Here is a 22,629-nt window from a genome sequence, read left to right as displayed (position 1 = left end):
AATTTTTTTCGATTTTTCATCACACCACCACCGTAGTAAACGTCATTATGTCTGAGATTTTACTACCGACCCCCCCCCCCCTAGATTCAGGGTTGTTTCATTTAATTTCTTTTCTGTTTTTCCGTTTGTTTTGGTTTAAAAGGTTTATTGAGAACGAAACATTTTTCAGTATTTTTAATATTACACTTTCCAACCCATTTTCCGTATAGTTTATACGTACAGATTATCTTCAATATTATCTTTCAAAAAGGTTTGTTTTGCTTTCGGCTAGGTCAGGATCTGGTCTTTAAAATAGACAAGAACAAGAAACGAGTTGAAAGGAAAATATATCACAAATACCTTCCTTTTTAAGACCTCTTTTTTATCAAATTTATCAACGGAATAGGAAAGGAAAAAGCCAATCTGCTCCTATAGTGCTTTTTGTTTTTACATATGAACTTTCAATTTTGATAAAATAAAAGACGTGTTTTTTGTTTTGACCCATAACAATACAACAAACCGTGAGCGAACGAGAGCTATTAAAAAACAACTGACCAATCAAAACGCTTTATTCACCCAGCAACCAATCAGATGTCGAATAGAGGAATAGAGAAAATTATGTTGAGAAACGTTGCATGCTATAAATATAAATACAAAAAAAGCATGTTAATTCAAGCGGGCTTTTACTATTGAACGTATTTCATATTATCACGAAGTTTGTCGACAGACGTTCGTTCGGTTGAGTGTCCAAACTAGAGGCGAGAGAGAAAGAAAAAAAAGAGGCGTTCAAATTTTCAAAACATTTTAGAGAAAGATCATTCTACCAGCATTTGAACAACCCTGTATTTCTCTCAACTCTTTGGTCTTTGGTACACCAAGCCTCAGGAACAGACATACATTTAGAATCTGGGTCAACGTGGAAATTTAGCATTTCAAAACGTGACGTGGCTTGCTGAGATCGACCGGAATCAACACGCTTTGATCAAGAAAAGATTGAGAAGATCTTTCGCAATCATCATTTTTGTTGTTACTGTAGAAAGCACTTGAAAATCCTATACCACTTTATAAAGAGACGAAATTGCTGATTTGGAGTGTTGTGATCATTTAAACGACAGATTAGAAAGGTGAAGGAGAAATTTCATCATATAGGAAAGACTTAGTACAAATAACATCATTTATCGCTTTTGGGATTTGCTCAGATAATTTCCTTCGCTGACATCGTTGAATATAAAGAAAACTTTTTATATTATTATTCCTGAGTGAGAGGTACAAACAAGAACCGAGACTCAATTTATTATCATTATCGCCCATTTCTATTTGTTTTTGATATCTTTGATCGCGACCTTGAAAAAAAAAGTTGTTGTTTGGGTACCCAGTACTTTATTTGACTATCAAAATTATCAAATAATCGTATAAAAGAGAAACACGTTGATTTAAATGAGCAATATGCAAGTACATCAATCGAGGACAACTTTGGAGGAGAATTTTGTGTTTGGTTCACCACCTCTTTTGAACGGATTTTCATACAACTCGTGCCGTGCTCAAGAAAGTGCTAACCAGGATTGTAACTACTACGAATCCGGTCAAACAGACATGTCTTACTGTCATCATCCATCCAAATATGGGAACTCCAGAACCACTTACTCTGGCTTACCAATGAAAACTGGTGGAGCTAATTCATCCTCGATGTTGGATAGTTTGAATCAATTGTATTTGAATGGCAACAGACCGTACCATAACGAGAACAGTAGAAAAATCTTGGAACAAGCTGGCCTTAAAATGCAACAACAGCAAAATTTCAACAACAATAACTCTTTGAACAGCAGTCCAAAAAATTTTGAACTTGTCTTTAAAAAACGTAAAGATTTAAGAGTATTGAAATCTGTTTTGTCGACTGAGAGATTCCGGAAAGTCACAATGATGTTTGGTGGAGGAGATGAACATGGGCGTGAAATTGTTGAATCTGTACATAACTCAATGCGCAAATCAAATACTGGTTCCATGTGTTGTCTATTCTGTAATACGGAGTCTCAAGTTTACGAAAATTTCCCAATCGTTGATGGGACATTGTTTTTATCACCTGTCAAATTATCACAGAACTGTATACGCTTTGTTGATGATAAAGTGAGTGATGGACCCTCGGCCTCTCCGACCCCTCAGCGTCACATGTGTTTTATCTGTGTCAGCTGCTTGGAAGGTAAACCTAATAAACTACAATGCTCAAGTTGTTATTCACCCTGGAATGGGTCTTTTTTCCAAGTTGGCACTCTATACTCTTATAACATTTTATCAGCTATTCCTTGCTGCGAGGCTCGAGTGAAATGTAAAAACTGTCATAAATCGATTATTGACTGGAATAATGGTGATGCAACAACTCTGTTCTTTTCACATTTTTCATCATCAGCGGTCTGTCCACACTGTAATGTTGAAGACTTTCATTACGTCAAGCCCCTTGACACATTACGAAAATTGAATTTTTGGTAAAAGGTTTTAAATATATTTCAGTGGCGAATGTCTTTGATGTGGGGGAAAAAAGAAGATTAGATTTTATGTATAGCTTTTTGACCCTTTTTTCCCTCATTTTCAATGTTGATATATTATATATTTTTACTTTCGTTCACGGAAAAATGGACTTTTTTGAAAACAAAAATCAAATTTTGTACAAGAAAAAAATCGAATGTGCCGAGAATTAAAACAGAAAAATGAATAATGTATTTCCTTGTGTTTTTCCCTTCTCTTAAGCGTTAGCTTTTATATAAAGACACAAACTAAACCTGCTTGCCTAGGTGACGATGTAAGTGGATATTATTGAAGAGCCCTTAAAGGGGCGTAATTTCAGTACACGTTTTTTATAAGAACAAACAATATAAGAACATAAGGACATTTTTAGGCTTAAAACTCAAAAAGTTAAGAACATCCGAATGCTTCAAACATTTTGGCTGCTCTTATAAAAAAACGTGTATTTGCGGAAATCAACCTCTTTACTTCCGAATTTCTATAATCTTTAAAAAATTTATTCTGTATTTTGGAATCCTAAAATTGGTTCGGCATCGGAAATAGACCTAAATCTATACGTTGAAATCTGTGTACTGAGGAGGCTTCCTCTGAAATTTCAGAATTTTGGAAAATGGCTTAAAAAATCGATAATGATACTAAAGTTTCTTATCCTGAATTTTGGAGATAACTAGAATATTCCTCGGTATTGAGAATCAAATCTCTTTGCTCTTAGCCCCCCCCTTAAAATGTAGCTGATAATAAAATCAGGTGAAAACTTAAGGTGGGACATTTTTGAGCTACTTTTTACCGTTTTTCTTTACTATCACAACCCTGTGTCAGTGACTCGGCAAAATATTTTAAATAGTAAGGATGAAAAAGCTTAGTGACACCCCTGTCTTCAATCCCCGGTTTAACTTTTTTACTCAGTGGGGATAAAAATTGCTATTGAAATCCAGTTCATGATGGAATAAATTTCTATTGGGGATGGATAGTTTTGGAGTACAGTTTTAAAACAATGAATTTCGAACGGGGATGAAATCAAAGTCAATTTCCCCAAAGGGGCTGAAGTTCCATGGTTTTTTTCCCACTGGGGACCAGCAGATCTGTAGCACGGGTGTTTAAAGGGGTTGAAATTCAAGGATTTTTTTTGGTTAGGTGTCCCACCGGGTCTGTGATAATGGGGTGATTATTTTTGTCTATGTACAGCGTGTCTGGAATAAAAATCTTTAACAAATTTTTTATTTGTAAACTTCACCACAAATTATGTTAAATTTTTGCAAACTCTTTACCAGTCTTTCAACAAGCTGACCACGCCCTTTAAGGGATTTAAGCATGGCGCTTTTCAATTTTAAAATGGGGATGTAGTTTCTAAAACTGAATAACAAGTGCTACAGTAAATCGAGCGATTTTACAAAATCTCTACTATACGAGTTAATAGGTGCTTTTTGGCAAATGTAAGAGGAGACTTTTGAGATTTTTTAAAAAATATTCTAGGTTTATCGACGCCAAATACAGAGCTTCTGACTCGTTACGAAATACAAACTATTTTTTCATTTCCTTAAGCAACGATCTTTACTTTTTTCTGTTGTTGATGTTGTTGATAAATCTATAACGCCAAACTTGATTTCCCTTAAATCCTTCTTTGAAAAGGGATTTAATATCACATTAGTCAACTTAAAAACATTATCGAAAGCATAAAGCATTTAGTTTACAATTTTGATCTAAATTTTTTGAAGATAAAATTCAATAAATCATTTTCAGCAGATTCAAATACAGTATTCGGGTAATGAACTCCATCTAATGTCTTTTTTGGTGACGATAGTGCCATTTCATAGACATCAAGCACATCTATACCAGCTTTGCAGCATTCTTCTATTGTATAACTATTCCATACTTCTATCCTCTGAAATGAAAAAACAAGAAAAGATTTAAAAAGTAAAATATTTTTTACCGAGGCGAAATTCCCACAACGAAATTTTCTTTGAAACTACATAACGTCTTTTGTCAAAATGGGCAAAAAAGGGTATTACGCTCCTTCTTCAAAACTGAGACCTTCGTTTGTAATTTTAACTCTCATTCACACAAATTTCTAATAGCACACTGTATATCATTCTCTACAAAATCTCCACAACCGACTGATGATCGAAATAATGTTTTATGTCAAACGTGAGCCTAGTAAAGTTTAAAATTGCAAATGTAAAGAACGATAAACTCTTCTCACAGATCCACTGGAAAAATTGGCCAAAATATCGTCTCCGGTGGGAAATCATCCTTCAATTTTTGTCCCCACTGGTAACAATAAACAAAAACAATACTCACTGCAAAATATTATGCTATTTTTCCCATCCCCACTGAATTTTCTGACTTGAAAACAAAAGAATTGAAATTCCCAGCCATAAAAAATATGGGAATATCGATCCCCATTGCGTTTCAGTCCGTTATTTTCATCCCCATTGGAGGGAGAAATCCTACCGGGTCTGTGAGAAGGGAGTGTTCGGTATACATGTTTACCTGTTTTGTGCGATAGTGATGCCAATCTGCATTCTTTGTTTTATCTTGCCTATTTTCCAAGAAGGGTGGAGTTGTTGTTTTCCAAATGACCAACGGACCAATCCCTTTCTTGCGCTTTATCTTAACCAGTTTAATAAATTGTTGGAATAATTTAAAACAACGTTCCATCGGCAGTGTTGAAACATGGTGGAGACCAAAATTGATCAAAAAGACAGTTTTTCCTTTCATTGCGGCATGGATTTCACCCAAGAAACGCGATTCGTCGAAATCTAGTCCATCATAAATGATTTTGTTTTTCAGCTCTTTTTTCTTAACTTTATAAGACCAAGTATAGACAGGATTACAGAAATAGAACAGTTTCAAGCATTTTTCTTTGATTAATCCATAGAACCGATATGTCAGCGAGTCACCGAATGCAGCAAAGGATTTCAACTTTCGCTTCAATTTTCTGCTCACAAATTCGGTTACAGGTCGCCCTGTTGCCAAATCAATGAAGTTTTTTCCACTCCAATAACCATGATTTGTATTAAGAATACAATTCTCCCTTTGACATTTTAAATTGGCTTTTCTGTTTTTGATTTCAGATGATGGTACTTCGAAATTTATTGGTTGAATGGCTTCAGTAAGTAAAGTATCGGAAATTTTAAAACCATCTTCGTTTTGGTATCGCCCGTGTGAGTCACCTGAGTGAAAAAATGAAAATTTTTCAGATAACTTTGCTGTTTTGTATTCTCGATGAGGCCCCCCCAGTCACCTTTTAAATTACACAAAAAAAATTCCAAATCACGTTAACGAATTAAATTTCCTTTCTATCACGATCACGTTGATCACGTTGGTCTTCCGATCATGCAATCACGCACTTTAAAATCTTAAATCCCGAAATCACGAACTTGAAAAACGCCAATCACACCATCACGAATACTGCTGGGGAGGGGCCTCCTCGATAGTAGACGATGTTATCATATGTTACAGTGATAGTAAAGGCGGGAAAAAATGGCGGTATGGTGTTATGGCGGTATACGGAAAAAAATCGGCGGGAGAGTTTCGAAGAACTGGCAACTCGACCGACTGTAAACTCTTTTCGGCAAAAAAACTCGTTTGTGAATTTTCTTCGGCTTTGAGCTTTTTTCTTAGATAGTGATTCGTCTTAGACTATAACATAGTCTACCTCGATAGAAAAAGTCTCCAAAGAAGATGATATTTTGTGCTTTTTATTCATATGGTAAGAAATTTATTGTATAGCAACAGTTGTTTGTCGGAGCTCGTCAAAAACCAAAGCACTTCTTTAGACGAAGCGAAATTATACATTTGAGTCTCTATTATACCTGAAACCCCAAGCAGAAACAATAATCGTCAGAGTTATGAAGACTTCGAGTCAAAGAGAGACAAAAAAAATAAGATAAAGTAGTCTAAGATTCTCTCAGGCCAAAATCAGACGTTACGGTTTTCTATCGTTCTAGCATGGTTTTCTTTACGGATAGGAAGTGTTCATATTGGTTTCGGAACGTTTCGGAGCAAGAAAACGGAGCAGTTCGGTTCCGAAGTTTATAGTGGAGCGAAACCGTTTCGATCTGTTTTGCTTTATGACGTCTTCTTTTTTGAGGTTTCGAATTTATTAACGTTCACACTTGGTTCGGAACGGGTTCGTTTCGGAACGATACGGAACCGTGACGTCTGAACATGGTCTCAATCAAGCATTTATCACAAGAGACCAAGAAAACCTGCCGTCCATAAAAGTAACGTAAATAAAGCCTGTGATACATGGGGATGAGGTTAACCTAACAATAACAATAATAAGCGCGTCCGTTCCTTCTAACTACTCAACTCACCTAATTGAAACCAATTCGATGGTGGATCTAGTAATCCGTCACATAGACTATGCTCTAAAGTGAGGTGCAAAGTATACGATCCAGCAAGATGTGGTCTAAAGTATGCAATATATCTTCCATTTCCATAGTCTATGAAGCGGAGTGCATACTTCATAGTTTTGATCTCTAAAAACCCAAGCCAATAATCACCACCGAGTGTTTTCGGATTTTTATTGAGGTCAAAAGTTTGGATTTCTATACGTAATGGCTTTGCACCATCATTTTTTATTGGGTGAACTTTTACCAAGCTATAATTTGCTAATGTTTTCGACTCTTCAGAATAATTTGAATGATTTTGACACGGTTTCAAAATATCTTTATCTCTTTGTAAAGAACAAAATTCAGTCTTTTGGTTTATAACCTCGTTGTCTTTCCTTGCTTTCGACGAAGACTGTAGATTTGAGTAGAAAAGTTTTAGCTGCATGGGTAGCCAAAGTATAACAAAACCAGCCAAAACACAAATTAGAAACAGACGAGTCCTCATAGTTATATTTTGTTATTTTTCGGTACAATTAAAATCACCTTTCTCTTCTCGTGCTCATCATCATGATATACATACATAATACTTTCACAAATCTATGAGATAGAGATAGAAATATTCGTTTTCTGTAAAACCTCAAAAATAAAGTTCAAATATTGGATTCTAGTAAATGATAAAAAATTAACTAATAAGATGAACATGAATGATGATTTATACTCTTTGCTTCATTAATATAAATGAATTTTTACGCCGTGTGGTGGGTGAAGTCGCAGTGGATACACACTGTCAGGGACCTAAGGGATACCTAAGGGATAGGGTCCCTTAGTTAAAGGTCAAAGGCATACGAAAAAAAAACGAGTTAAAATTTGTCAATTAACTCGAAAAGTTAAAAGCTCGGAAAAAATCGAGTTATCATTTTTGTGATGACATCATAAAAACTGAAATTATGACGTCACATGCAAAATAACTCGGGAATTCCTGGCCCCGCCCCACGCCCGATAGGGTATCTCAAATATTGCTATCTCCCAAATAATTAGCTCCCTAGCATTTATGAGATAAATTAACATGATTTCAGTTATTCGATGATTTGTTTTAAATCAAAATGGCGCGAAAGTAGTGACCTTCAAATTTTTAATTGAGAGAACTGCTTGCTCTTTTTACTCCACATTTTTTCATCGACTTCAAACATCAAGGACATCGCACTCAATAGTTTTGAAACTTTAGGTTGATTGGTTTGTTTAATTTTTTACTTTTACTACATGATAATTATATGATCAGATGATTAAAGCCACAGGCCAATGGCAATGGTGATTGACGTGGTGATTATTGTGAGTAGATGTGATTTCCATCCAGGGGATGTCAATCGAAGCGATCGAAGCGATCAAAGCAATCAAAGTCTTAATCGAAGTCAATCAAAGTGATTGGTCGAATCAATCAAAGTCAATCGAAGTGATTGTCGAATCGATCGAAGTCGATCAAACCTTTAAAAAATTTTTTACTTTGACTACATGATAATTATATGATTAAAGCCAGGTCAGGCAGCATTAGATGCCTGAGCTGAGATGGTGATTGACGTGGTGATTGTGAGTAGATGTGATTTCCATCCAGGGGATGTCAATCGAAGCTATCGAAGCGATCAAAGCAATCGAAGTCAATCGAAGTTGATCAAAGTGATTGGTCGAATCAATCAAAGTCAATCGAAGTGATTGTCGAATCGATCGAAGTCAATCAAACCTTTAAAAAAATGTAAATCTTCGATCGATCCCCATTTCGATTGACTTCGATCGACTACGATTGACTTCGATTGACTTCAATTGACTTCAATTGACTTCGATAGACATTCTTTTAAAGAGGCAGCCATGTTGAATAATTATGTACTCCAGCATAAAAACAATGATACAGCCATGCATAATTACTGTATCATACATATTTTAAAAATTATGCATGGCTGTATCATTGTTTTTATGCTGGAGTACATAATTATTCAACATGGCTGCCTCTTTAAAAAAAGGTCTATTGATCGACTACGATTGACTTCCAACAACTTCGTTTTTGCTTATGTAGGTTTTAAAATCCACTAGTAATGAACCTCTTACAGCTTTATCTGAATACATCTGGTTGAAAATCTTCTGTCAGGTTTCATTCCGTACGTTTTTTATCCACGTGGTGAACCGGTTTCCCCGATTTCCCGATAATTAAAAATTGGAACTTTCCCGTGGGCGCGATTGGGCGTACCACCATCGCAAAATATTTTTCGTCAAAATTTACCGTATTCTAAAACCCTAATATACTGTAATCTAGATAGGAAACAAATATTAAATTTGATCTTTTTTTGCTCGTATTTCTAAATTTCAAGATAAAAAGAACTATCTACGAATTATTTTCTTTAACGGGCGTTGAATCGACATTGACATATTTAATGATGTCATAATCAATGCCGTGCATATTTTGTCAGCGCCGTGCATACTTTGTCAACATCCTTTTCATTGGATAAATACCACTAAAATATACAAGATAAGTAAACATAAATTTATCGCCCGCGAGTACGCTTTAGCTAAGCGCACCTCTTTTATTCATTATCTAAGAATTGAAGCGTGCAAAGATTACCGCGCGGCTAATAGCGGACGAAGGTTTTTGTGAAAATATTTTCACTTATAATCCAAGGTAGAACAAACTAAACATAGAAAGGGGGTATTTTTTATTGCTCTATACGATGATCGGTATTTCTTTTGAATTCTATGTTTAGATTTTTCTACCCAGCCCTGATTGCTATGTACGCATGCCCTGTTGCTAAGACCTTTGTTTGAAATCGAAAGCGAAACCAAGATTATTTAGCGCACACTGCCGTTTGCGTAATATCGATAAAGTGAAATGAGGTCCTGACTGACTACGATTGACTTCGATTGACTTCAATAGACTACGAATGACTTCGAGACCTAACTCTTCATACAAAAATTACGGGAAACGCATATTTGGACTTTGTACCCTATCAGTTACATCAAAATGCCTCGAAAATGTCAATATGAAAATTGCGTAATCAGAGAACGTATGTCTCGCTCATTATAAAAAGGCCGAGACAAACTTTCAATAATTGGATTGTAACATCGAGTTAAGTCTCTTTTGTTAAGTCACCAGGGGGTAAATAAAACAGACCTTGATACATTTATCGTTCGTTTCAACTTGACGATTCGTTTAAAACTCAGGCGGCAATCTAAAATATGTTCTGTTCGGGTCGCCCGACCGACTCACCTTCAAAACTTTAATCCCGAGTCGGACAAGTCGGAAAAATGTCGGAAAAAGTTTTTGATAGCTAAGCACTTCTTTGAAACGAGTTTTTGTTTACTTAACCCACATTGAGTCGCGTTTGAGTTTTTATATGTACCCTTATTGAAATTTTCAAGTCGAAATTAGGCGATGCGGTAGGGCCAAAACCACCGAGAGCCGAAAATAAGGTCCGCTTTTAAGGTTCACACATGCACGCGCACATTTAATTTGGCAAATCAAAGATGGCGGCAAGAGATTTTGTTGATTGCCGACTTGATCCTTCGGGATTTACTAGATTTAAAAAACCCGACAAAATTTACTACCGACCGACCGACTGGATTTGAAGATGTTTCATGACGCGAACGGAACATATTTTAGCTTGCCGCCTCAGCCTCCTAAATATTTGGGGTAGGTAAAATACGTACAAAGAAATTCATACTTTTCCAACCCGGCGAATCTTTAAAAAAGAAGCGAACAATAAAATATAATTACCCTTTCCAAATAAACCTCTTCGGTGGCAAGCGTAGTCTACTCTGACGTAATTGTAAAATTTATGTGATGGGAGTTTGACATATGCTTGTACTCTCTGTGTATTTACATTCTTTGTAATGTAATGTTCTTTGGGAATTATGAAGTTCTCTGGAATTTCGATTGCATTTATTCAGGTTGATTTTTTATGACTTCTAATGGTACTTTTTCTAACGAGTTTAATTACTCTGTTCTCACACTTATGTCTTTTTTTTGCATCCTTTTCCGTGATTACTTTTATTTATATTTATAAAGACAGGTAAGAAGGCATATTGATGTAACTGCCTATGCTGCACTCAAGCACTTGAGCCAAAATCCCGCAAAGGCGGGACAAAAATCAGTTTTTTGAAGTTTGCAAAAAAACGCCACATAGCAGATCTTTCAAATTCAGTATGTGAATAGAGCAGTAAAAAGTACAACTTTTCTATTTTTCCTTTTTTTTGCAAAAGTTCTAGGAATGAAAATAAAGGGATAATGATAATTGAATACTATCCATTGATGATCCGCGGCACTATCGTAAAGCTAGAATCTCTTCGCGTACTCTTCGCTTGAGAAAATGATTGACAGATTGAAGTTTTTCATCCCCGCGCTGCGCGCCGCGCGGGAGCTCGGGCGCTATGCGAGAGTTCTCGGGGGCTATGCGAGAGTTCTCGGGCGCTATGCGAGAGTTCTCGGGCGCTATGTGAGAGTTCTCGGGCGCTATGCGAGAGTTCCCGGCTCGATCCTCAGACCGCGCTAAAAATGGTAGACTGAGCGGCGATAGATCATTTCGATGGAAGTTGTTGGAATGTTTACAAGGCTCTTGACAGAATATTGTTTGTTTTATTGTCAATGATGACAGTGCCGTTATAAATTTTGTTAGATCTGACAAATTGATGTTTGTAAGTGCACTTTATAGTTTTGATTCCCATTGAAGAATCGTATTCTGGTTTTCATGTTATTAGATGCTGTTTTAGAGCTTTAGAGCTACACTGACTGCATCGATATTAAACAATCACATTCGATTAGAGAGAATCAAACCCACAAAAACTAATAAGCACTTCACAGTGCATAGGGTATGAGATTGGCGTTATTTGCAGAACTATAACTTTTGCGGTTATTCCGCGAAATTCTTTCTTTTTCCTAGGGATTTTTAAGTATTTTTAACTAACGAACACTGGTGTAAAATCCAAGAATATGACCGCAATTATTGACTGTAAACCTCTTTTCTTAGGATGCTTGGGGTTTAAAATGAAATTTTTCCGCACCTATTTTCCTACATTCATCTCCACACTTCCACACTTTCATGAAAAGTAAATGTTAATAAAAACAATCTAACAAAGATCGAAATTACAAATAAGTGAATGAATAAAATGAGTAAAATCAAAGGAAATTAATATTGAAAAATATTTTTTGGAAACATTGTGATTGTGAAAGGACTTTTCATCGATCAACTGTTACTTTGTAATCTAAGATTCAGTTTTGTGAATAAGAAAATAAAATTAAAAGTTATTTTTTAAAGATTTTTAACAAGTTCTATCAATTCTCCTTTTCGTGCACTTTTTTTGTACTGTATTTTACGTTGTTTTCATCAAGAAAATCCTGTAGCATTTTCACAGTCATTCCACCGCCTGGACCAGCTCTCTTCGGTGCAACATATTTCTTTCGAAGTTCCCAAAGTTTTCCTTTCCTCGTTACGAGATGCTTTTTCAGAAGATAATTTTAACAACACAGATGATATCGGTACAGTATCATATTTCCTTTGTGATGTCTCGTCAAGACGTCGAATTATGACACTGTACGATGATTTTTTATCTTCCTCGTATGTCAATACAGCAAATGTTGATTTGATTCCATATTTCTTCATGATCCGTCCAACCTTGCCATACACATATGGCTGTTGATCATGTTGTGCCATTGGTGGAACAGATGCACAAAAATCTCCGATGGTGAAAAGCTATTGGGCTATTTTTTGCAATTTTTTGTGTGATGACAAATTTTAGCGATTTTTGTGATGCGTGATGGAGAAATTTTTTTTGCGTGATGGCGTGATTAGGGGTGCCGCTGGGGGGCCTCCTATCCTAAAGGTCGGTCTCCACTAGCGCGCGCTGCGATCGCAACTTTGGCTTCAATCATTTTTGCTTTGAGAAAAACGCATGATCGTTACGTCAGATCACGCCAATGGAATTGCTTCATATTTCTTTTGATCAATTGCGTGGAAGCTTTGCTCAAAGAAGTGCTATCGCAGCGGGCACAAGTGGAGACCGATCTTAAGGCACAAAGGAGACACAATGTGGGTGAAATTATTTGCCGCAAGTAAGTTACAAGTTACAAGCTAAATTCGATCTATCGAATCGATCGAAGTCAATCGAAGTCGATCGAAGTCGATCATAAAGAGGAAAAAAATGTAAATCTTCGATCGACTTCGATCGATTCGACAATCACTTCGATCGACTTCGATTGATTTGACCGATCACTTCAATCGACTTCGATTGACTTCGATCGATTCAACAATCGAATTTTTCAATTGACATCCCCTGGTGATTTGTATGTCTAAACTCTGTTCATAAGTTTTCATTACACTTATACAAATGCCTGATTCCAAACAACTCTGGCTATGGCTCGTTTTTTATTGCATCCAATAGAAATAGACCTTTTTCATTTTTTTCACCTTTTTTCCATCTGCCATCTGCCCCCATATATATATAGTGATGTGAAGATATATAATATCTGTCATCTGTCATTTTAGAAAAAGAAAAGTATTGATATATATAAATAACTCAAACTGATAAAAACGAAAAAGGTTTAGAATATTTTTGTTATTTAAATATATTTGCGATTGTTTTGGTATTTTTAATTTTTTAATCATTCCGAAACAGAGGGTATTTTAGCAAAAAGTGAAAGGGAATTTAAATTGTGGTATGCGAAAGAAGAACCTAATCCAAATAAAGATAGAAGAAAAGTAATAAATAGTGGAGAAACAATGAATTGCAAAAAACTTATTTGATAAACACACTTCCGTACAATTATTTACACAAGTTCATCAAAATACATATAAAATGGGGACAAATACAAAAGCAAACACATCAAATACATCAAAAAACATACAAACACAAAACACTACCCAAAGTCCCAGACTTGTGACTGGCATGGTGACTTTAAACGTGTTTAAGGGCCCACACTCAGTTGCCTTCAGAAAACATAACAGAAATAACAAACAAAAAACAGACACTACAACAAAATACAGTACAAAAGGGCAATAAGAACACTGTAATAACAATCCCACATACACTACAGGTGTATATATATCCAGGCTGTAAACTATTTCACTGTCTATTTTTTGAAATTTTATGTTCTGGTTTACCTAGAGCATTTTACATTCTCGTATGAGAATGCAGTCCGCTAGCTTGCACAGCGCCCATTGCAACGGTGTTGCACTCACTTCGCTAAAGCTATTATGACCTATCTACATGGTGCGGAGGAATTCTGAAACAAAAATAGGGTAACCCTCTGCTTGCTAGTGAAAATACAGCTTTCTGTTACATGAAAACATGAAAAAAAAAAGAAAACAGAGGCAAGTTCATTTTCCAAGAAAACATGGTTGGTCATGATAATAGACCTTTTCGCCTTTCCATTCGCCATCTTGATGAATTGTATGCAAAAATAGAGGAACGAAAAAGCCACGGTTGGATTTAGTTGGAAAGTATGCAAAACATATGCAAGTTTACCCAAAGATTAAAAAGACAACAAAGCATCTTATAAATAAATATTATAATCATTAGAACAATAAAAGATAGAATTTCTCAATCCAAAAAGAAATATTTACAGAACAAAAAAAGCCTTTTAGAAATTTGTTCTTTAAAGACATAGCATATTCTGTTTTCATGCAATTAAGAAATTCCACGAAGACGGAGTACACACATCAAACTTTCAAAACACGCAAACTGAAAAGCAGTAATTGTGATGTCACACATTATCATTGGTTTGATTTGATCATTTGGCGGCTCTATTCCCAAGGAGAATGATTTACCGTCAGCCGAATAAGGATTATTTTTTACCTTCGCTGGTGATTTTTCAGTTTGAGTTTATGTCTAATGTTATGGATTTTTGAAGTGCTTGTTCTAAGAGATGAGCGAATATAATTATTTTTAGTTTTCAAGAGAAGCAAATTTAATCTTTCTTCTACAAGATTACACTTCAATATAATGCCAATTATGCATGTAAGTTTTATATTAATACTTTCTTTTTGCATATGTCTTGCATACTTTCTAAAGGAATTTCACCACAGCAATTCAGCCACCATAATTTTTGCATACAATTCAATATGGCGGATGGAAAGGCGAAAAGGTCTATGCATGCAAACTTTCTTATGGACTTTGGTGTAATCTTTGGATGTTTTAAATAGGTTTTAGATCTTGTAAGACTATTTGTTGTAAGACAATTTGCTGTTTCTAATTGTTTTGACAAAATAATGCATTCCAAAGAAAGTGAAAAAGTTTGTCATTTTCATACTTCCTTTCAGTCGTACAACTTTGGAATAGTCTACCGCCAAAAAATATTGTTGATGAAAATAAGGGTGACTTTTCAAAGTGGAAAGAAAAAAAGAGTCATGAGTAACCTAAAAAAGATGAAAGTGATTGCATTATGTATCATAGTCTAAGCATCATTTATAATTTTACCATCAATGAAAGAAGAAAAATCTTATGAGATGAGGGGGAAATCCAAGATATGGAACTCTGAAATGGTGGCAATTTCATTTTGCGTGTGAGAGAAAGTCCCAAAACTTAGAACCTTTGACTAGTAAAATCGACCAAAAACTTTGTCAACCAAAGCCTGTCTTTTAAAATGGCCATCCATGAATTGTTTTATAAATCTCAATATAGCTATTCCTACTTTAATTATTTTGAATCCTCAATATAATTTTAAGATACAATTTTAGAATTTACAAAAATGAAGAGCAAAAGTAAATTCAAATCAAAACAGTCTTCAAAATCATCAACCAACAATGCAAATGAGAACAATGATTCCAATTTTGACAGAATCGGGGAAATTCTTGTTATAATTGTTGGTCTTGGTATTGCATTGTATTTGGGGTATCGTTATGCAATTTACTCTAAAGAAATACATGAAAATGAGATGTGGTTTTCAAATATCAAGGTAAGATTATCGTCTAGTATTTTTATTTGATTTGCAAAGTGCTGGAATGATATCCATTCAAAAGTTTTATGAAATTGAATATAACAAAACGCTATTCTTTGTGGGTGTTATGATTATTTATGCCCGCGATAAAATGTCCCCTGTTCATTAATGGGCAGCCTGTGTTATTTATGCTCAAGTTGGATCATCAGAACAGTTTTTGTGAACTTTGGAATTTTCGAAACACAGATTTTGACTTTTCAAAACCAAATAACGATGTTAGAAAACAAAGTCTGAAGAAATTGTATTTAGCTTAATTTATATATGCCTGTAAAATTGATGTCAAATACACTACAATGCCCTCAGAGTGAGTTTTAATATTTTTTTACATAGTATTATAATGGATGGGTTTATTATTTTAGAGAAAAAGATGACAGTACAATTTTACAATTTTTATTTTAGCAAGTTGAGCGAGAGATTTCATTCCGCACAGAAAGTGGTCTTTATTTTTCATACTACAAGCAATTAGTACTGGCTCCTTCCCTAAGTCAAGGTAAGTAAGATTTTTTTCTCTTTCCTGATTTTTAGCAATTTTGTCAAAAAAAATTCAAACCAAAATTTCTGAGTTGAAGCTTCTTTTCAACAACATTTCAATTATTGCTAATGTCAGTAAATTTTGGTGACAATTGATTTGGTAATTTTAGCAATTTTGAGCAAACATTTGTGAAATTAAATAAATACTTTAAAGTAGAAAGAGGTTTTCATGAAAAACAGAAGATAATAACATTAGGCTGAAAAATGAGGAAAAAATATCAGTCATTCTGCACTTTTATTTATATAATCGAAATGGATGAATTTTCTTGAGGATTATAGTCCGCAAGTTTTGCGAGTTTTTCCAAAAAATTGCAAAAATTAATTCTCGTGAAACTTTTTAAATACTTTGGATTTGCAAAATTTAATCCTCACAAAAATTAATTTTTTAGACATGATTATACTTTAAGTATTTGCCCTCCCCTACGACATCGTTTGACACAAAATATAACTAAATACACTTTATTCCTCCTTATTTGTGTTTGAAAAGAGCTCTACAATTTCTTATTTTTTGACAAAATCTCAACTGTTTCGAAGTTTTTTATTGGTCTACTGTTCAATCTTATAGTCTTCAGTTTGTAAATTTTCGATTTGATATTTACCAAAAAGCCTACTTCTTGCATTGTCGCAAAAATTAAATAATTTTTGAAAAAATTGCCTCGCAAGGATAAGTCCTTGCGAAAATTAAATCCTTTAAGGTAATTCATGATATGCAACACTGGAGAACCTTCTGAGAATTTTCAAAAAGTTCAACCCAATACGTCACTTAAACAATAGAAAAAGTGACGTATTGGGTTGAACTTCTCAAAAATTCTTGGAAAACTTTCCAGTGGTGCATCTCATGAATAGGCATGAAATTATAAATACCCAGTAAACTTCAACTTCTGCTCAAAAAAGGAGTTGCTTCAAGAATCAATACACGACTAACCCTCCGAGATATGACCAGTATGTACTCTATCCCTCTGTTGTAGGGCTGTATGAAATGCCCTCTATCCCTCTGTTGTAGGTCTGTATGAATTAACTCATGACAACAGAACAGAACATTTGAGAACCATCAACATTCTTGAAAGATTTAATATTTACCAAGAAGTTATCCTTGGAATAATTTACAGATCTTTTTCTCAAGCTATGAAGGTAACTCTTTCTTTTTATTAGAATCTACAATGCCATAAACCATCTTAAGAATAATGGTAGAAACATGACATGGTTGTCATCATTCAAAGGAAAAGCAAATAGTTACTATGACTGGCTCCTTTTTTAAACATGTTGGACCTGGCATTCTGATATTTCTTTTCGATCTTTATATAATCTCTTTTGAATGTATGTTAGATGTATTTTTAAATTTTGTTTTGATCATGATTTAAGATTGATTTATTTTTTTTGTCTTATACCAGGATTCGTGGCAATATGTTTACTTTTACATTGATTCTGTTTTTGCCCTCCATGGACTGTATATGGTTGCCATTTTCATTACAACTTGGCAAATGAGCGGAACATTCCTCGCTGGAGTATTATCCGTTGGTTTTTTTGTTTTCAACAGGTAGCCAAATTCTCATTTCAAACTAAATGATGAGGGTATGAATTTTCAAAAATAGCCTGGACTATAATGCCACTATATATTTACATATTTCCCACATAATCCCAATGGCAGCTTTTGACAAAATGACAGGTGTTATAAAAATGATTATGCATGATTTAATTTCCAATTTTGATCTCAAATAAAGCACATTTCACGAGAGTATCTACCTCGAAAACTTTAAATGAAAAATTAGAAACTTTTTCATACTTTTCATTTTTTTTAGGTTTAATATGACTAGATTGGCATTCACAGTTCCATTGCGAGAAAGCTTTTCACTACCTTTCATCTACATTCAGATAGCTGCCATCACGTTTTTCTTAAGGAAAAAGTGTTCAGCAAGGGAAGAGGTATGTAAGATGAACCATATGTTTATTCCACTTTTCTCACTTCAAAATATTGCACTCAAAATTATCTCATCCGTAGACTTGGGGTTTGAGCGCTACTTTCGACAAAGGATTGCTCAATTTTGATGTTTTTCAGCTTTAATTCCTATAAAAAGCAGATGTTATTATAGTAAACTTTTTTTGCAAAGTGACGAAATTTTTTGTTGACAATTCATCGAAACAAATTCTACGGTTAATGTACTGTAGTTATCAGTTCGAAATTTGTCAGTTCGAAATTTGTCAGTTCGAAATTTGTCAGTTCGAAATTTGTCAGTTCGAAATTTGTCAGTTCGAAATTTGTCAGTTCGAAATTTGTCAGTTCGAAATTTGTCAGTTCGAAATTTGTCAGTTCGAAATTTGTCAGTTCGAAATTTGTCAGTTCGAAATTTGTCAGTTCGAAATTTGTCAGTTCGAAATTTGTCAGTTCGAAATTTGTCAGTTCGAAATTTGTCAGTTCGAAATTTGTCAGTTCGAAATTTGTCAGTTCGAAATTTGTCAGTTCGAAATTTGTCAGTTCGAAATTTGTCAGTTCGAAATTTAAAATTCGAAATTTTAAATTCGAACTAAGGTTGATCAATAGAATAATAGTAAAATGTAAAGTTGCTGATTTCCTAATTCTGCTAATCATCAATCATATACAAAATTCTGCAAAATTTAAAATACCAATGTTACTAATTTGTTGTATAAAGTTGCTTTTTCTCAGCGGCGATACACTTTGCGCTTACCACTGAATAAAACAGGCGGTGAGCTTTTCAAAATGATTTTTATACTGATCATAATACCAAATCTACGTTTCTTTGTTTTCTTCTTTCACAGCTCATTCATTCACCTTGATCGCCACATTTTGATTTTTTTAGAAAGTACATCTGGTCATTGTTTCCTTGTCAACTTTCTTATTAACCTTGTTTTGGCAATTCGCACAATTTGTCCTGCTGCTCGAAGCTTTTGCCTTGTTTGGCTTGTATGCTATGGAATTCACTGAATCAAGAAAGGTTGTGTATCATCCAACTGAAAAGTTTTATTTGACTTATGTGTTTACTTCTTTGGACATTTTAAGGTCACCAAGATCACCAAAAAGAATTTCTGAGCGTTTAGCACTACAAGCTTTAATAGGCAATTTGACAAACTTATGCCAATACATGATATGCACCACTGCAATGTCTTCTGATATTACATCACGGAACCAATCGCTCATTAGTTGTAAGTGACGTAAAACCAGTCAATACGTCACTTTCAACCAATCAGCTATTGGGTGGAATGGAAGACATTGCAATGGTGCATATCATGAATACACCTATTAACCCTTAGTGGTGCAATCGACTTTTTAAGCTGTGTGTCCACTGAAAAAAAAAGTTCGTCGCAAATACCTGTTGACAAAAAATAAATGCAGACATTATTATGTCTGGAATTAAAAAATCTACTGTTCTTTTTTACGACGAAGTAAAAAATAATAAACGATGTAGAATGAAAACGTTTTTATTTTTCATCGCTAATTCTTTTTTGCCCTATCGCAAATAAAACAATATAATATTTTTAATTCCATAATTACATCTGTCTGGATTTCCTTTTTGCAAAAAACAAATTCGCGATGAACAATTATTTTTTTCAGTGGACACCCAACTTTAGGGAACCGATATAATGGATTTACAAGGAAGACTTGTTCTCAGCGGAAGGTAATTTTAGAATGTCTCAGTTCCATTTTTATGATCAAATGTCACTAACCATTTAGCAAACATAGAAGGCCTCCCTAAATTCTAAATTGCAATGACTAACATATGTAAGCTTTTTCGACCAAGGTTTTAGCAGCAAAGAGGCTGCCTCATCAATTTAATCCCTTTTCTTTTTTTAAGGTTAAGCCATTATATTGTATCATGTTGGGTAGTTTGGCAAGTGTTTGTTTTGTTCAATTTGGGAATGATATGTTATACACAGCACTGGTTGGAAGTTTTTGTATTGCTTCATTGCTACTCATGTCTGTATGGGTAAGTATGGAAATCCATTCTGCTTGATCTAGACCTTGCAAACGCTCAGTGATTATCTACACCTTTGGTTGAATAAAAGACCACATTGGTTTAAAAGCGTGTTTATAGTAGGTTGGTCTAATGTTGACATCTTTCTTCTAATTTTGACACCCTTCTTTAGAGATAGGAATAATAGGAAAGTCGGAATCACTGACAGGCGAAAGATTTATTCCCCTTTCTCTGTTCGCTAAGTAAAGAAAATAAGTTTCAATCAGTGATTCCGACCTTCCAATTATTATTCCTATCTCTAAAGAAGGGTTTCGAAATTAGAAAAGGGATGTCGACATTAGACCAACTTACGGTATACGAACAGAAACTTTTCAATGGTGACGGCAGCTGATCCAACCGATGGAATGCAAAAAGCTACTGCTTCAGCTTTTCCTGACCGAAATGGTAACAGCTTAACCAAGTGGGAAGTTTAGACTTACTGTGTAAATATTTTCATCTTCATTTACGAGTGCAATTTTTCTCAAAATGACGAGGAAGATATATATGTTAATTTTTCAAAAATTTAAATTCTTTTTTCAGAAACCTGGTACCGGATTTTTTTGGAAATTGTTTCTTCTTACTGCTCAAATTATCACTGTATTTGTAATAACATTTGGTTTGAATTTTGCCATAAAGGTAAGCTATAATTTTTGAAAGTGTGTAATTTACTGAGTGTCCTGAAAAAACTACGACGGACATGATTTAATGAGGCATTTTTTTTTCAAAGAGCTTTTGAGTTATTCCATAAAAAAGCTTTCAATCCCATGTAGCAAGTCATTCTCCTTGAGGGTGATCAGTGAAATATCGTGAAAATCCAGGAGGAAAAAAACCCAGAGTCAAATCCTTTTTAAAAGTTGAAACCCACTAACATTTGCTGATATTTTGGCAAAACTCCAATGATGACCTCTTCAAGAGACCGTAAAGTTTCTTTCTAAAATAGCCCATTTTGACTTAGGTTTTATAAACTAGTCATAGAGTCATAACCATTTTTAGAGGGGCAACCTTTGGGCTCTTTAACATTGTTTGAATTTTTTGTTTAAAGACATGGTTTAGAACGCCAGGGTTTAAAGCAATTGACAGACACAACTTTTCATTACAACTCATCTCTTTCTTTTTTTTCTCACAGAAAATCACGAAAGTAGATTCGGATGAACATGTCTTTAAATTTGTTTCGTCCAAACTTGGTCTTGGAGATGCAGCACTGAAAAAGTAAATATTTCCCCACGTGCTTAAAAAGCTCATGAAGGCTATCAGAGATTAAGTAAACAGAGGCAAAATTTTTTGAAAACTCAAACTCAAATATTTTCTTGTAAAATTTCCAGTCTACATTTTTTTTGTAATTTTTAGTTTTAACTCCAATAACTTGCAGATTTACATTTCCCATTCTTTTTATAAATGTTAGAAATTAATACGCTATAATAAATGCTTTACACATTGCACTCTTAATAACCTGAGATCAGATTGTGATTGTTTTCTGTCGACCACGCTAAAGCTCTAAAGGGATGGTTGAAAATAAACAATTGACTAATAAGCTATATCATTTTCTTGAGGTCCGTGCACCGCCAAGGGTGGGCTACAATGTAGCGAGACGAAGTTGAAATTGGGCGCCGTATCAGGAAAATTTAGTTTTTGTCTTTCCGGTGCACAACTAGATTCTTGTTGTAGAATTTTCCGCGAGAGGACTATTTTCTCAGATGGTTAATTTTCAAGGGCCTTCAGAGGTTTACCGTGCCTGTAAGAAAATTATGACCAGCTGTTATCAGGTTAACAACTGTCACATGTATTCAAACAAACAAAGTTTATTTAAAACGACATTATGAAGTTCAAACATTACATTCATTTTAGAGATTTTGATGCATTGATGTACCTCTGTGAGGGTGGATTTCAATTTATGCCAATGTCAACGTTTCAAGTATTGACTGATGGCGTTGTGTTCCCCGTCTACGCTATGTCTGGAATCGTCATAATCCTTGTACTCGTTTTCTCTTATTTTCAAAAACTTCGGTAAGTGTTTCAAATTATGATACAATAGATAGCTTTTTGATAATATGTTGTCTCTTTAACTCGACCCTCTTATCATTCGAATGTTTCCTTGATTCGCAATAAGTATGTTTGTCCCTTCAGTTAACAATACCATAGGTCGAAATTTCTTAACTCAAACGAATTTGTGCCCACCGTGCTTGTTCGAGTTATGGGGACTCTATTTTATTTCAAGTGGCTGACCCAGAAAATCTCTTTTAAGGCAACTGTAGATAGAGGGAGGGTATAATAAACTAAACAAAGGCAGAACAGTCGGATCATTTTTAGATTCAATTTTTTTTCGTAT

At 34.6% G+C, this 22,629-nt stretch overlaps 3 protein-coding genes across 3 annotated transcripts in view; 2 read left to right on the top strand and 1 right to left on the bottom strand.

Annotated features, from left to right (window-relative positions):
- The first annotated feature begins 624 nt into the window (after positions 1 to 624).
- Positions 625 to 2,693, top strand: LOC136802480 (headcase protein-like). Its single transcript, XM_067059209.1, has one exon. The coding sequence runs from the start codon at positions 1,417 to 1,419 to the stop codon at positions 2,461 to 2,463; it is 1,047 nt and encodes a 348-aa protein (XP_066915310.1). The 5' UTR covers positions 625 to 1,416; the 3' UTR covers positions 2,464 to 2,693.
- Positions 2,694 to 4,178: 1,485 nt separating this feature from the next.
- Positions 4,179 to 7,407, bottom strand: LOC136802479 (uncharacterized). The gene is made up of 3 exons (XM_067059208.1): positions 6,816 to 7,407; positions 4,987 to 5,669; positions 4,179 to 4,378 (listed from the first exon to the last, which is right to left on the bottom strand). The coding sequence occupies exons 1-3, from the start codon at positions 7,336 to 7,338 to the stop codon at positions 4,184 to 4,186; spliced, it is 1,401 nt and encodes a 466-aa protein (XP_066915309.1). The 5' UTR covers positions 7,339 to 7,407; the 3' UTR covers positions 4,179 to 4,183.
- An 8,127-nt stretch (positions 7,408 to 15,534) lies between these two features.
- Positions 15,535 to 22,629, top strand: part of LOC136802477 (protein C-mannosyl-transferase DPY19L3-like) — a gene marked incomplete at its 3' end in the record, with an annotated part of 29,744 nt that continues 22,649 nt past the window's right edge. The window contains 10 exon segments of the mRNA XM_067059206.1: positions 15,535 to 15,762; positions 16,204 to 16,294; positions 17,339 to 17,466; positions 17,727 to 17,872; positions 18,135 to 18,258; positions 19,152 to 19,286; positions 20,145 to 20,276; positions 20,844 to 20,939; positions 21,430 to 21,512; positions 22,149 to 22,307. Coding sequence (XP_066915307.1) covers positions 15,556 to 15,762; positions 16,204 to 16,294; positions 17,339 to 17,466; positions 17,727 to 17,872; positions 18,135 to 18,258; positions 19,152 to 19,286; positions 20,145 to 20,276; positions 20,844 to 20,939; positions 21,430 to 21,512; positions 22,149 to 22,307 — 1,301 coding nt within the window.

This window comes from Clytia hemisphaerica, unplaced genomic scaffold (assembly GCF_902728285.1).
Source record: "Clytia hemisphaerica strain Z4C2 unplaced genomic scaffold, Clytia hemisphaerica genome assembly, whole genome shotgun sequence".
Lineage (NCBI taxonomy): Eukaryota > Metazoa > Cnidaria > Hydrozoa > Leptothecata > Clytiidae > Clytia > Clytia hemisphaerica.
This window is presented reverse-complemented; position numbering and strand designations above follow the sequence as displayed.

What these genes read in the sequence shown, in the direction of transcription:
- LOC136802480 (XM_067059209.1), top strand. Translation starts at nt 1,417, where the DNA reads ATGAGCAATATGCAAGTACATCAATCGAGGACAACTTTGGAGGAGAAT.
- LOC136802479 (XM_067059208.1), bottom strand. Translation starts at nt 7,338, where the DNA reads ATGAGGACTCGTCTGTTTCTAATTTGTGTTTTGGCTGGTTTTGTTATA. An exon ending in ATCGAATTGGTTTCAATTAG is followed by an intron (nt 5,670 to 6,815) that starts GTGAGTTGAGTA and finishes TTTTTCACTCAG; the next exon opens with GTGACTCACACGGGCGATAC. An exon ending in ATCACTATCGCACAAAACAG is followed by an intron (nt 4,379 to 4,986) that starts GTAAACATGTAT and finishes TTTTCATTTCAG; the next exon opens with AGGATAGAAGTATGGAATAG.